Source organism: Podarcis pityusensis, assembly GCF_964106645.2.
Source record: "Podarcis pityusensis genome assembly, chromosome: 3".
Classification (NCBI taxonomy): Eukaryota; Metazoa; Chordata; class Lepidosauria; order Squamata; family Lacertidae; genus Podarcis; species Podarcis pityusensis.
This window is the reverse complement of record NC_138026.1, coordinates 2,450,562-2,465,839: the sequence shown is the minus strand read 5'-3', so window position 1 is coordinate 2,465,839 and position 15,278 is coordinate 2,450,562. Positions and strand designations below refer to the sequence as shown.

Below are 15,278 nucleotides of genomic sequence, written 5' to 3'. Positions count from 1 at the left end.
CTTTGCTTCAGGATGAGAACAGAAATCATGCGGTGGTGGTGCAGCAGCAGGGGACCCCACTAGCTAAAGTGGTGCTTCAGATTAAGAACAGTTTCAGGTTAAGAATGGACCTCCAGAAGGAATTAAGTTCTTAACCAGAGGTACCACTGTATAAATATCTACTTAAGTTAAAGGATTACTTAATTCCAAGTAACTTCCATCTTGCCCAGGAAGAGAAGAACGACTTTTCTTCATATATTTCTAAATTGTTAATGTAACAGAGAACCTGAGGCTTTCACTCCCATTCACAATACAGAAAATTAGCTCTCCAGGAAAATCCAAGGCATATCATAAGAAATTGGAGGCCATAGGAACAGAACTACCACAGGCACAGAATATGCAATTAGAAGATCCCTTTAAATTTAAAATAGCAAGGAAACTGATATGATGGTGTATGTGATGGAATGATCATTCCAGCACAAATGGAAAAACTACACAAAGATTTGTTATGCCTCTTAAGAGACATTAAAATATAGTGAGAAGTGAGTGTTCAAATCGAGCAAGAAAAATACTGCCAACAGCCATATTTCAGGTGTTACCCTGTGTATTAGAAAATGTTGAATGACATCAGATTACACATAATGAAATCTATATGGTGATGCAGCAAGAGACGTTTCCCAGGACAAAAAGACCACCATTCCTCAATTGTGACAGAAGTGTAAATGCCTCCCACCAAATAAATATTATTAAATCAATAATGCCATCCAATGCACACTGAAATTAGTGGAAAAGTTCCCACATTTTGAGGATAAAATATAAATTTAATATTAACAACTGGATCTTGAGAGCACTCATCTGAGGGTTCTTACAGAACACAAACATGAAATAGCTGATCCAACAAATATGCAACCTGTTATTGATTTTAGAAAATGGGCCACTAACCTTTGACCCTCTGGATTCTGCTGGAGTACAGCTCCCACTACCCATGACTACTGCCTGGGACAGATGGAATCTGGTGTACAACAATATCTGGAGGACCACAGGTTAGTCACCCCAGATGTACTCAGAAGGAGAAAAGTGTACGAAGTACACGTTTTGGATTTCAACAGGTATATATTAAATTATATTATGCTGTTCTTCAGAAAAGTAGGTTCATTCATTACATAAATGAAGAAAAAAAGGTTGGAGAGACTTTGAATAAATTGAAGACAGGGAAATATAAACATGAATTGGTATTGACTGCAGCACAAAGAAATAACCCTCTAACACAAATGAACAAGCAAATCTTCTCCATGTAACTGATCATAAACAATAAGTTTGATTCTAACAAAATTTTGAAATGTTACCACAAACTCTGACACCTGTGCACATACCACTAATAATCAGAGGCAGAACCCATGGCAGATCATGCAAATATAAAATAACACTTTTCCTACTGCATAGGAAGGAGACCTCAACACACCACTCTCATTTCTCAGTTGATTCCCACAGTTGTTTTCATGCCAAACAATACAGACATGCCTAAAACCCAAACATGGATCATGCTTCTAACAAGGTTTTGCAAACAAATAATTAAATGAAGCCTAATTTGATATGAGCTTTATTTTGCTTTAGTTCAGGCTTCCTCAAACTTGGCACTCCAATATGTTTTTGGCCTACAACTCCCATGATCCCTAGCTAACAGGACCAGTGGTCAGGGATGATGGGAATTGTAGTCTCAAAAGATCTGGAGGGCCGAGTTTGGGGAAGCATGCTTTAGTTGGATTAGCCCATCATCCTCTGAAGACTTTGTGGTAACTGTGGCCATGATCTTCAAGTATTTCTTCTAGGATTCAGGTGCCAATCAACTGACCAGTTGTGGTTGTTTATTATCTGACCAATCAAAAAACATCTAGAATTCTACTTTGTGAAGATGGCAGCCTAGTTTTCTTTTTTTCTTATTGCAACATGGAATAATCAATGCTTTAAATTAGGAATCAACAACTGGAGCAATCACTATAGCAATGAGCCTGCCAGAGGTCTACCCTGGAGCATGGCAAAGGCCTGGTTCTTTACTATCTTCCTTTCCTCTAGCAAAACTAATTGCTGACTAGGGCTTTAAAAATTAAACACCTGGTTAAGTCTTAATCATTTGTTCTAGTATTTTTGACAGGTCAAATGTCCAACCCTAATTATTTCAAAGGCTTCTTCTGCTACATATAATATGAGAACATTCAATTAGCAAATAAACCTCCCACCTTCCAATTAGCATGTTGTGCTAAGTTCAATGTTTACTCAGATTTCAAACTGCCAGGAAAATGCAGCTGTTAAGAGCTATGCCCTTAACCCGTGTACAGTTTGGGCAATATGGGATGGTGTGGCTAATTCAAGCTTCCCTACTGCCTTGGGGCTGGAAGTCTGTCAGCGGCATAGAGATGGGCCCAAATTCCATATTTGTCTGATCCCTAGAAAAGACACATTATGCTCACAGAAGGCCTTTTGCGCCAGCAAATGCCTCAGCTAATGGAAGAGAGCAGAAGGTGATTGTTCCCAATTCCTCCTTCCTTGTATAGTCCCATCCATCTCTAAAAATCTGCTCCAGGGTGTTAGGCAACATGGAAGAGTGACATGAGGGGAATTACTGCCGGAGTAAGTGGCAGAAATCGTCTCCACTTCTTCTCTTTGCTTAGCTTAGCAGAGGCCTCAGCATGACTGAAGACTCTCCCATGAGCAGAAGGCCTCCTTCTGCTGGCAGAAGGTAGCCATTGAAAACAGGGCCGGCCCACCCATCAGACAACAGCCTCAGGCGGCAGGATCCACTGGGGAACCCAATGCCAAACTTCCTTTCCCCCTTTGTTCCTGTTGTAGGTCGTCCCTCACCCCTTCTACCCTGGTGAAGCAGAGTGCCATTTTAGGGTCTGCTTCAAGTGCCAAAATGTCTTAGGCTGGCCCTGAATGGATACAACCCTGTCTATTTTCTTAGATGACCCACTACTGGGACTACTTCAAGTATTCATAAAAGACCAAACACACTGTGAGGAAAAAGGCACCTACACATTCGAGTTATTACTAACATATCTCAATCACTGTCAGCAAGAAAATGTAATTCAGTGTAATGACTTCTGACTAACTCTTTTAATCCTTCCCTTTACAAATGAAGCAGTCAATCTTCATGCTGTTAGCTAAAATATCTTTCAACATAGTAGAAGGTTCTCAAAACAATCCCTCAGAACTTGTCCCAAGATCATTCGTTCTATGGTTAAAAAAACATAAGATTCCTTGAAGCACATCTCGTAAAGACTACTGGAGATGCCAATATGTTTAAAATATAAACTCACTTTGCCCACTTTTTGAAGTGAAAGCAACTGCATATCACTTGTACATGTTGGTGTTTGTCAGCCTAAAAACAAAAAAAGTTTGATCTTTCTCCCAAAGGCACACTTGACATCTGGTTTGAAGATCTCATTGAACTTTAGTATAGTTTAAACTATAGTTTAATGTGACGTGCTAACTACACCACTGAATGCCTTCTCAGAGACAAAACATTGCTTCAGAGAATCAGCAGCGGTAAAATGCCAAGAGAATTGTTAATGGTTTCAGAACTCACAGAGTTAAAGAGTTCTGGTGACGTCTCTTTCCTGAGGCGTGGTTAGAAACACTTAAGGGAGGGGTTTGACTCCGTGTGTTTCAGTCTGACTTTCGGACGTGATGCGAAAGGGAGAATGTGTCAGTTCTCGCCAGGTCTGAATTTATGATGTTATTCTTCATGATTAAAAGGCAAGAGTAGATAAGGACTGCCTTGTGTCTGCTCTGATTTATTCCACACGTGCTGCATTCTGCTTCTCACCGCTGTGTTTCGCTCTGCTACCGGCAAGAGAAAGAGGCCTGAGGAGGATTTTTGCGGGAGGCACGGATAGCTTGCAGAGTTCCGCAACGGAAGTGGTGCCGGGCTCCATGTTCAGTCTCTGTGTACCCTCTTGTCCGGTGTAAATAATACCGAACAGGTTATGGGAGCTCGCCAAAGCTTTGAAGCAGTGCAGGAACGTCCCACGTGTGGGGGAAGCCAGCAGGAAAGTTGCTGGGGTCCAGCTGGAGCTCTGGAGCTGTGTCTTTGAAGCTGGAAGGAGCTCGCTGGGGAGAAGCGATCTGCCGGAGCCGGGAGGCGGAGGAAGCTACTGCCGGAAGACGTGAGTAAGCTTAGCCCCCGGGGAGGAGATGGCAGACGATCGTGAATCATTCTCAGTTCCCTTTGAGAAATTAAATGGACAAAATTGGGCCGAATGGAGCCGGAAGCTAAAGGCCTGGCTGGTAGCCAAGGGGTTGTGGGAGGCGACCCAGGGGCCCCCTCTCCCACCACCTGCAGCAGGAGCAGCGGCAGCGGACATAGCGGCTGCTCACGCGTCGCAGAGGAAAAACCAGAAAGCCCTGGGAGCTATAGTGCTCAGTTTGGAGGGTTCCCAACTTCCTCTGGTTGAAGGGCTTGAGACTGCTCAGGAGGCCTACCAAGCCCTTGAGAGGGTGCACCACAGAACCACGGCTGGTGCAAAGATCCACACCACCAGACGCTTGTTTGAGATGAAGCTGCGTCCCGGTGGGAACATCAGACAGCATGTTACTGAGATGCTATCTGTTTTCAATGAGTTGCGCCTGTTACAGGTCAACTTTTCAGAAGAGCTGAAGGTTTATATTTTGCTCAGCTCTCTGGACAAAAGTTATGACAATTTGTGTCTGTCTATGGAATCGATGAGTCCACAGGATTTGACGCTATCGTACGTGACAGGGCGTCTTTCGGACGAACAGGAGAGGCGTGTCCGAGAAGGCAGGTCTGGCGCAGGCAGCTCCACCGGTTGCAGAGGTGGGGGGGGCAAGCCAGATGAGAGCTGTGTTCAGGCTTTTTCCACTCGTCGATGTTATGTCTGTGGATCGAACAGCCACCTAAAACGGGCTTGTCCGCAGAGGAGCAGAGAGGCCGGGCAGGATGTCCCCAAGGTCAACCAGCTGAGTTCTCATGGGAACCAGTCTCGGAGAGGAGGCCAGCGTGGGAACGCGAAGGAGGGACGTGACTCAGAGAAGGGAGACTGTTATCATCTCGCGGCTTCTCTGGCAACTTTGAACAACAATGCCAGCAGGGACACAACTATGAAGTGGGTGCTGGACTCAGGAGCGAGTCATCACCTGATAACGCCATCTGCTGGGGAGCTGCAGAATTGCAGGGCTGTTTTAACTGGAATGACTTGTAAATTTGCTGACGGGAAAAAACGAAATGTATCTAAAGTGGCAAATGTCTATAATTCTGTTTTGCAGGCTGAGCTGGAGTGCTTCATTGTACCAGGGATGAAGTGTTGCCTGTTATCGGTTTCTGCTCTGGCGAAGCAGGGATACAAAATTTGTTTTGAAAATAACACCTGTTCCATTTTCAGAGGGGGGAGGCAACTTGTCAACGTGGAGAGCAAGGACAATCTCTTTGTTCTGGAAACACCTCTGGAGGGTGGTGGGAATGCAGGGAAAGCACAGGCGCAGTGTGCTAGTGTTCCCAGCCATGATTCATGTGTTCATGTATGGCACAAGAGAATGTCTCATGCTTGTCTGGAGGATGTTAAGAGGCTGCCAGGCTGCACCGAAGGTTGTAAAATCACACCATGTGAGGGATCCCTAGTGTGCAGGGCATGCAGCAAGGTTCAAAGGTGCAGGTTTCCCGGGGTAAAGAGGGTAACCACAAAACCTTTTGAGTTGATTCACACAGATCTGTCAGGACCCATGAGGTGTGAGAGTCTGGGTGGGGCCAAGTATGTGCTATCGCTGACAGATGACCACAGCCAGGTTGGCTGGTGTTTCTCTCTCAAATCACAGGGGGAGGCGGCGCAACTGATCCAGGATTGGGTTGCGGAAGTGGAACGAAGGTTTTCCACCAGGGTGCAAGGGTTCAAGAGCGACCGAGGGTCACAGTTTACTGGGTCTGCTCTGGAGGAGTTTTTCAAGGAAAAAGGAATACGTCACCACGTGACGGGTGCAAAGTCTCCTCAAGGGAGAGGCGTGGCACAGCACAGGAGTGAAACACTGGCTGAAGCTGTCAGAGTTTTGCTGGGTGACTCTGGGCTGCCTCAGAGCTTTTGGAGTGAAGCTTGGAAAGCTGCCAACTTTGTTTTTAACAGGTCCTACAATCACGATGTAGGTGACACACCGTATTTTCTGTTGCACAAGAGGAAGCCACAGGTGCATTTCTTCCGTTCGTTTGGTTCCAAGGCTTCAGTGCCAATACCAACAGCGCAACGGAAGGAGGGTGGTCCTAGGTACCAGGACATGATCTTCTGTGGGTATGATCCTGCAACAAATGGGTGGAAGTTTGCATACCCAGAGGGTGATCAGACCACGCTGCTGGTCAGCAAGCATGCTGAGTTCTTTGAGCAGGATGGTTGGTCACAGCCTAGGTATGGTTCTGATTTTCTCTCAGACTGCTTGTCCGATTCTGAGGGGGAGGAAAAGGAGGAAGAAAGGGAGGAAGGAGAGGCAGAGGCGGAGCCTGTTGCTGAAGACCAGGTTTCTGATGATGGTCAAGCACAGGGGTGGGTTTCTCCACAGGTTAAGAGGGAACCCAAGAGTGAGCCTTCATCTCCTGTTAGCCAAGTGCGGGAAGCCCGAAGACGCAGCAAGTCAGAGGGGGAGTCTTTTGAGCTTGCTGGAGACACACTTGCTGACCCCAGTGGGTCAGGAGGAGCGCCCGAGGTTGTGCTCCGGCGGTCAACTCGGACCACAAAGGGGATTCCACCGGAGAGGTTTCAGGTCACCAGTGCGTGGGTTGGTTTCGCACAGTGTGATTCTGGGAGTGTGGAAGGGATTCAACAATTGCCTGGGATAGATGCCAGTGGGAGGCAAAAGGCAATGGGAGGTGAGTTGAACTCAAAGAGGTCTGTAAATAGGGGTTCACAGTTTCCCTCAGGATTCGTGACGAGAGGGGGTGTTAATGGTTTCAGAACTCACAGAGTTAAAGAGTTCTGGTGACGTCTCTTTCCTGAGGCGTGGTTAGAAACACTTAAGGGAGGGGTTTGACTCCGTGTGTTTCAGTCTGACTTTCGGACGTGATGCGAAAGGGAGAATGTGTCAGTTCTCGCCAGGTCTGAATTTATGATGTTATTCTTCATGATTAAAAGGCAAGAGTAGATAAGGACTGCCTTGTGTCTGCTCTGATTTATTCCACACGTGCTGCATTCTGCTTCTCACCGCTGTGTTTCGCTCTGCTACCGGCAAGAGAAAGAGGCCTGAGGAGGATTTTTGCGGGAGGCACGGATAGCTTGCAGAGTTCCGCAACGGAAGTGGTGCCGGGCTCCATGTTCAGTCTCTGTGTACCCTCTTGTCCGGTGTAAATAATACCGAACAAGAATGTCCTTCTCCCCCTCTTTCAAGATAATGGGACCCCTTTGATCACAGCAGGAAGAAAGAGAAGAAAGTGAACTAGAGGGGGGAAACTGAAGGTGAAAATCAAGTTCCATTGGGTCAGTAGGTCAATACCTAAAATGGAAAATGATTTCACTGCAAAGAAAGAGAAGCAATTACACTAAAAACATATGTTATACAATTAACTACATACAATTGCATGATAATTGCAAGGTTTCAGTTTAGTCAAGAACAGAACCAATAGAACGTATTTTACATATTTCTTTTCAGCACTTGGGTAACATTCAATTTTTATTGCTACAATTTTAATGCTGGGAAAATATTAAAGAACACTTTGAAGCAGCCTAAGCAATCATTAGAATATTGATAGATTTCAGTTTCTAACCCACCTGTCAGTTTAATCTACACCCTGGGGGTACCTTTATCCAGGGGTTGGAATCCTATAGAAAATCTTGAAGAACTTGTTAAGTAGCACAATTCAAACAGTTCCAGAGACACAACTCACAGTTCCAGATACACATCACCTGTGATTCTCTACAAAGCAATATTTGACAGATGGATGCAGGCCACACGTCTTCCAATGACCTATAGAGTCATATAATTTCAAAGAATCAAAAGCACACTAAATTCACTCTCAATTCTTCATTTGCAGTCTTGACTTGAATTCAAGTCAGCACTGAACTTAAAAGGCAGCCCTGCTTATAGAGCAGGCTTCCTCAAACTCGGCCCTCCAGATGTTTTGAGATTACAATTCCCATCATCCCTGACCACTGGTCCTGCTAGCTAGGGATCATGGGAGTTGTAGGCCAAAAACATCTGGAGGGCTGAGGTTGAAGAAGTCCGTTATAGAGGAACAATCAAGAGTACATTCTAAGCCTCTCAGTTGTTCCTTTGCAACCTACAGCTTTACCAGCTCCACAGCTGGGATTGACAAAATCTTTTTTCTTGGATACCCACCCCTTTTCCCTTTTAATTTTTTTTAACATTTTTTGCAAAGTGTGGAAAGCTGAATGTGCGCAAGTTAAATGTGCGTATGTTGTGAGTTACCTGTAAGTGGCCAGGGTAACAGTGTAATCAGGCAAGGTAAGAGATGGGTGGAGCAGCAAGCAGATGGCACCACCTGGGACCCATGAAGATCTCTTGGAACTGCTGAGCTTAAAAAGTCCAGAGGAAGCAGTCAGGAAGGAGAGTTTTGTGGAGAGCAGAGACATAGACTGTAGTTCTCTGCTAGCTGGGAGGTAAGGCATCCCAGACCCCCCTCAGCCCCAGCTGGGGAAGTGAACGCTGTGCCACACTTCTCCACTGAGAGGCGTGCAGTTGCACTCCCCTCAAGGGAGAGGTTTAAAGGAGCCCCCACCTTGCCTCCAGCACAAGCCAGCAATGGGGTGAGGTCTCCGTTAGACTCCCCCCCCCCACCATCGCCAGGTCCATCTTTGGGGGGGAGGACCACACATCGTGGTACATCAGGATATCATGATGCTTAGCTGCTGATGCATGATGTTGAAAACCAGCTATCACCCAGCCCTAGTCTGCTTTTTAGTGCACCTAAAATCCATTGCTTATTAGGAGCTACCCCACATTTTGTTCAAAAAATTGCTTTGCAGAGGTAACCAGCATAGAGTTATCAAAAATTTCAAAAGTAGGGCGTCCGTGGCTTGGCTTTTGAAAAATAAGGGGTCCTCAGTAATTAGCTAATTGGGAACCATTGTAGTAGAGGAACAGAGGAACTGTATGATGCCCACATGGAACCACAATAAAATCAGGTAGCCTTTTTGGGCCTCATTGTTATTGATCCCTGACGTCACACAGCTCCCAGCAAAAGGAATCTTGGAACTACTGGATCTTGCTCAACCAGTCCATGATGGAGAAAAAGGTCTTCTGATGGTATACTACATCACCTATTAAAACCCCAATAACATTTGAATGTTCATCTTAAAAGAATGATTTACAGCTTAATCCTATCCATGTATACTCAAGCATAAGCCACAGTAAAGTTACCGGTACATGCACAGCATGCATTTAGATCACCCCTATACCACTTTAACAGTCATTGGTTCCTGCAAGGAATCCTGGGAACTGCAGTTTGTTATGGCTGTTGAGAGGAGACCGCTCACAAAGCTACCCTCAGCATTCTTAACAACTACATTTCCTAGGAATCTCTGGGAGACAGCATGACTGCTAAAGTGGTATAAAGGTAAAGGTAAAGGGACCCCTGACCATTAGGTCCAGTCGTGGCCAACTCTGGAGTTGTGGCGCTCATCTCGCTTTATTGGCCGAGGGAGCTGGTGTACAGCTTCTGGGTCATGTGGCCAGCATGACTAAGCCGCTTCTGGCGAACCAGAGCAGCAAACAGAAACGCTGTTTACCTTCCCGCCGGAGCGGTACCTATTTATCTACTTGCACTTTGATGTGTTTTTGAACTGCTAGGTGGGTAGGAGCAGGGACCGAGCAACGGGAGCTCACCCTGTTGCGGGGATTCAAACCGCCGACCTTCTGATCGGCAAGTCCTAGGCTCTGTGGTTTAACCCACAGCGCCACCCACATCCCCTAAAGTGGTATAGGGGTGATTTAAATGTATGCTATGGGTGTGATCCAAGTCTGATGAGATTTTAATTCCAGGTTTAAGTGTATAGGATTGCAGTCTTAGAAACAAGCTTCTCTCCATCTATTGCCTGACCAACTTAACTGTTGGAAGTAGAAAGCATATATGGCCAAATAAGCAACATGGCATGTGGCTGGTTGAGAGAAGAGTGTCAAAGTCCAGGGCAGGGGAAAACCTGACCCAATGCATGCAGCCACTATCTCTCTGAACATGAGAGGACACAGAGCTAGTCTTTTGCTGGACACTTACTGTGGGCAGGTTCATACAGGAGGATGTAATTTAAGGGTTTAAAGAATGGAAGAACTTTCTTTTATGTATATGTAACATTTATTTTTTAGTAACATTTTACTTTCTATATAACATATTTTTGTTAACCGATGATTTTCTTTTTAATTTTGTGATGTAACATTTAAATTCAATAAAAAAAATATATAAGCAAAATATACTGTATTTTTCACTCTATAGGACGCACTTTTCCCCTCCAAAAAAGTAAGGGGCAATGTGTGTGCGTCTTATGGAGCGAATGCAGGCTGCGCAGCTATCGCTGAAGGCAGAAGAGCAAGAGGGATTGGTGCACCGATCCCTCTTGCTCTTCTGGTTTCAGGGATAGACACGCAAAGCCTCTTGAGCGCAGCCGGAGTGCTCCTCCCTCTTCGCTCAAGAGGCTTTGTGTTGCTATCTTGTTTTGTTTTCCTCCTCTAAAAACTAGGTGCGCCTTATGGTCGGGTGCGTCTTATAGAGCAAAAATACAGTATATATCAACCTAAACAAGGTGAACAAGGCAGTGGAAGACAGGAGTGCCTGGCGTGCTCTGGTCCAGGGGGTCACGAAGAGTCGGACACGACTGAACAACAACAACAACAAACAAGGTGAACTGAGCCTGAGCAATCAACATAAAGCTAGTATTCTGTTTTTCCTTTGGGCTATTTAGAACTCTATAGCACTGCATTTCAGAGGTAGTTCTACTATTCAGAGCATGATGATCTTATCAGAATGTTACCAATGTATGAATGACTGTGATCAAACTTATTCTCACCAGGATCTGATAAAGAGGTCCCTTTGTGTTCCACTCACTTTCATGTAAGTTAGTAGGTAAAGCAAAGGTTTCACCAAAATTAGCATACTATCACATCAACCTGTTTTATTCCACTTGGTGCATGTGAAACTATTCCATCCACATGTTCACATGGTCTACATGGTTTCACCAAACTCTCAAAGCCACCCTCTTTCTTGTCCTACAGACACCCCTATCGTTCCACATTAATTTAGAGGGACTCCTGGGGATATTTCTGTCAGCTTGTCACACGGTCTCAAAGCACGTTCCTGGTAACTGGTCTGACAGGAGGCTTTCCTACTCTGAGCAGCAAAGAGAGAATGAGAGCATCCAGCCAACCGACCACTCCTTGGAGGTTTTTAAGCAGAGGTTGAATGGCCACCTGTCATGTATGATCTAGCTGAGACTCTTGCATTGCAGGGGAGTTGGACTAGATGGCCCTCAGGTTCTCTTCCAACTCTATAATTCTATAAATAAGCTGAAGACAAGATTCCTGCCGTTAAAAAAATTATATCGTATTGGTGTTACTAGGGGTTTAGCCTGGTTTATAAAAGAAATGCACATTTTTTGCAATAAAAATATTATTTAAAAATCTTTTGTTCTGTTAAAATTTATTCATTCTATTTTTTCTATTTTGGCCTGGTGTAGAAAAGAAAATTAACAAACAATCAAATAACTGGTGTTGATATCTATGCTACTGATTACTTCTAGAGCTTTATTTTTAGACAAAATGTGCTAATTTAAACATTACTGGTACAGTACTACTATAACACAACAGTTGTAACAATACGTTAAAAGTAAGTAAAAATTTGTCAGTTTAAGAGTTAGACCCATATATCGTGATATATTAAAATATTGTGATGTTTAGCTGGTGATATGTTGAAAATTAGATATCACCCAGCCTTACCTGGGATACTAAAGTTTAGACAATCTTTAATGAAATGCAATATTCATTTCCCCCCTGCAGTAAATTTCTGGTGACAAAATTAAAACTATGCCTCATTTGGGAAATGGTAAAAAGAAACTAGATTATACTAGTTCTTATAAGCTGCAACTGCTTATGATGCTTGAAGAGCATTTTGCTTCAGGTATTTGAAACTTAATACTACTTAAATATTCTCTGCTGGATATTGTTACAGTGGAATTCCAAGTATTTCCTGCAGTTTGAGTTCAAGATTACTTGACTGGTGCTGAGAAGTACAAAAAAAAGGTATCTAAATGGGCACAGTTGTTTTGTGTCCCATTTCCTACTTTAACAGAATGAACTGCTAGTTTGGATCAATGAATTTAGACACCAAGTAGATTTACTGTAGTTTTAACTGTTTCACGTGTCTTATGTTCCTTACCTATAAGATGTTTACTGTACAGGTCAACCCTCATTCCCTTCTAGGTAGACTGAAAATTGCAGCAATCATTTTAATAACATTACTAAGTGCAATCCTATGCAACTTTACTAAAAAGTAAACACAAAAGTTTATAGAGCTTAAACCCAAGAACAGTGTTTCTCAACCTTTTTCCAACTGTGGCCCCCTTCCGACCTGGTTTCCTGCCTGTGGCCTCTCCTGTCCTACAGGTAGAAAGGTAGCTATTTAAATGTTTCATTTGTAAATAGAACATTTTTTTTATTAAAACTCATTTGTCACAGATACGGCCCCTGGGGACCCCCAGGATATTTCAAGGTGACCTCAGGTGAAAATTGTGTAAATGGGGGGCCACGGCACAAGACTGTGTAAACTGTGTCTGGAACGATGTAAAACTTGCTAAATCCTCAGAAATATCACACCTGTGGCCTGAGCCACAGTAAAAAAATAAACCCCAACCTTATGTATGATATAATTTCTGACTGTTGTAGAGGGGATGTCCTTCTCCACACCAAAATGAAAACCCTTAAAAGAGATGTTTCTTCTTGGTTCTGGGTCTCTCTTGCCTCCTTGCTGGGGGGGGCTGCAACAGAGAAATAAAGATCTGCCTTGCTTTCGCTGCATCCTGCCTCCATCCATTCATCTCTGACCGATCATGGACTTCGGGGACTCAGTCCCTTGGGGGGTGGGGCAGCAAAAGCAAACCACCCTTATTTTTCTTTATCAAAACAAAACATTTAAATAGCTACCTTTCTACCGGTAGGACAGGAGGGGCCACAGGAAGGAAACAAGGTTGGAAGGGGGACACGGTCAGAAAAGTTTGAGAAACACTGTGCTAGAGTGGCAATTATGTAAATTTCCACAGAAAGTCATCCTGCTAGAACAACTCATTTCATTGCTTCCATTCTTGCAGTTGCCTGCCTCCAATCTCACTTCACTGCATATTGGGCCTCTCAATTTAGCCTGGTCTGTGTCACTGGAATGCTTTTTGCAGCTGATGAAAGTTCACTATGCAAATCCCAGGAAATTATGCCGGATAAAGTTATTTAACATGCACCACAGCCTCATGGAATTATCCAGTCTTCTACTATTCTTTCATTTCTCAAAACACAGTAGGAAGGCCATTTTAAAAGTAACTTCATAATAAAGTAGAATAATTCGCCTACAAAGCTTACTGATTTCAAGGACAAAACTTCACAAATTTTCATCAGAAATACAGTGAAAGTAAAGCAGGCTTCCTAGTAAGATGGGAAACCAATTGCAAAACTTTCAAAGAATACACACACGCACACACACAAAAACACTCCATTGTCATACGACAACATTTGCATTTCTTCAGCTTTCCAGTCATTATGCAAATTGTACCCCACAACTCAACAGGCAGTTTATTTGTGCATAGGAATTGTGTATACTTGGCAAATAGGAAGGACTTTCCCTTTATAACCTGACCTGTGAATGTCTAATTGAAAATACGTACTCACAAGACTGACTTGTCATATACACATCCACTTCCAAGAGCCCTGTATTTCTTTCCCTGCCCTCGTTATTAGCAACAGCCATCATCAGACTGAGTTGGGTCCTAGCTGTTTGACCCTTTGCCTGAATATGCAATTGAAGCAAGTTACCTGGTTTCTTCATGCCCAAGCAAATTCGTCCCTCCCAGGAGAGATGCAGCTAGTACATACATGCCGGCCCAGTGCTGGCCAAAAACAGCCTGCCTCCTGCACTGCTTCTTCAGACAGCACTGGGCCCTTTGGAGCTGACTCACCCACATGGCCAAGCAGTCCATCTGCAGTGGCAGCTTCTCCAGGATTGGCAGGGGCTCGACGACATCATGCACGATGGTGGCGGCTACATGGGTGCAAGTGTCATGGCCCAGTGAGAGGACTCCGGAGGCGGAGCTCCTTAAGAGTCCGCTCCAGAGCAGCAGATGCCCCAGGCACCTCCTTCCAGGCCCAGCCCAGGTCCAGCGCAACATTTCTGGCTCCCGTTTCACTTCCACAGCCACTCCACTCTGGGAAACCCCCAGAAGCCCAGTCAGAGCTCCTTCCCCGCTTCTGCCCTGAGGGGTTTCCCTCTTGTTAGCAAAGCCTCCTGCAGGCGTTGCAGCCTCAGCCTTTCTATTATCTGGCAACACGAAAGGATTCTTCTTTTCAACAATAAGAGGGAGTCTGTTGTGTAAAGCAAACCACTATTGGGAATGTGTTCGTAGAGCTGTTACCTACAGGCCAAATTAGGATATTCTGCAAGTCTGGAGGGTGCCTGGGAGGGGGGCCAGGAGGGACTAGGAGGCAGTGACTGGGGCACCCTGCAGCCCCAGTGCCACCCGGGGCACCCCACACCCCTTCCTACACTACTACTTAAGAGATCCTTTCCTGATTACTGTAATGTGTGTAGGTTCATACAAGAACAGTGTCTTTCAGATACCAAGGTCCCAAATCATGTAGGCTTTAAATCACCATCTTGTATTGAGAGCGCAACACTGGAAACCAACACAGCCAGTGTCATACTTGCATAATAAGGCTCCCATCAGACCCTTGCCACTGCTTTTGCACCAACTGGAGTTTCCAGATGGCTTTCAAGGGCAGCTCATTGCAGTAATCTAATCTTTGTTGTTGTTGTTTAGTCGTTTAGTCGTGTCCGACTCTTCATGACCCCATGGACCAGAGCACGCCAGGAACTTCTGTCCTCCACTGCCTCCCGCAGTTTGATCAAACTCATGCTGGTAGCTTCAAGAACACCATCCAACCATCTCATCCTCTGTCGTCCCCTTCTCCTTGTGCCCTCCATCTTTCCCAACATCAGGGTCTTTTCCAGGGAGTCTTCTCTTCTCATGAGGTGGCCAAAGTATTGGAGCCTCAGCTTCACGATCTGTCCTTCCAGTGAGCACTCAGGGCTGATTTCCTTCAGA

At 44.7% G+C, this 15,278-nt stretch overlaps 1 protein-coding gene across 5 annotated transcripts in view; it reads right to left on the bottom strand.

Moving 5' to 3' along the window:
• WDPCP (WD repeat containing planar cell polarity effector) overlaps window positions 1–15,278 on the bottom strand; it is a 201,504-nt gene that overhangs the window by 182,024 nt on the left and 4,202 nt on the right. For 3 of the 5 annotated variants that reach the window (XM_080997391.1, XM_080997394.1, XM_080997395.1), the window contains exon 1: window positions 2,217–2,245. The exons of 1 other annotated variant lie outside the window; for it this stretch is intronic. In XM_080997391.1, coding sequence (XP_080853517.1) covers window positions 2,217–2,230 — 14 coding nt within the window. In that variant the 5' untranslated portion in view covers window positions 2,231–2,245. Of the gene's footprint in view, window positions 1–2,216; window positions 2,246–12,826; window positions 12,892–15,278 lie in introns of those variants that run through there. One more of the 5 variants, XM_080997393.1, reaches the window with a different exon arrangement.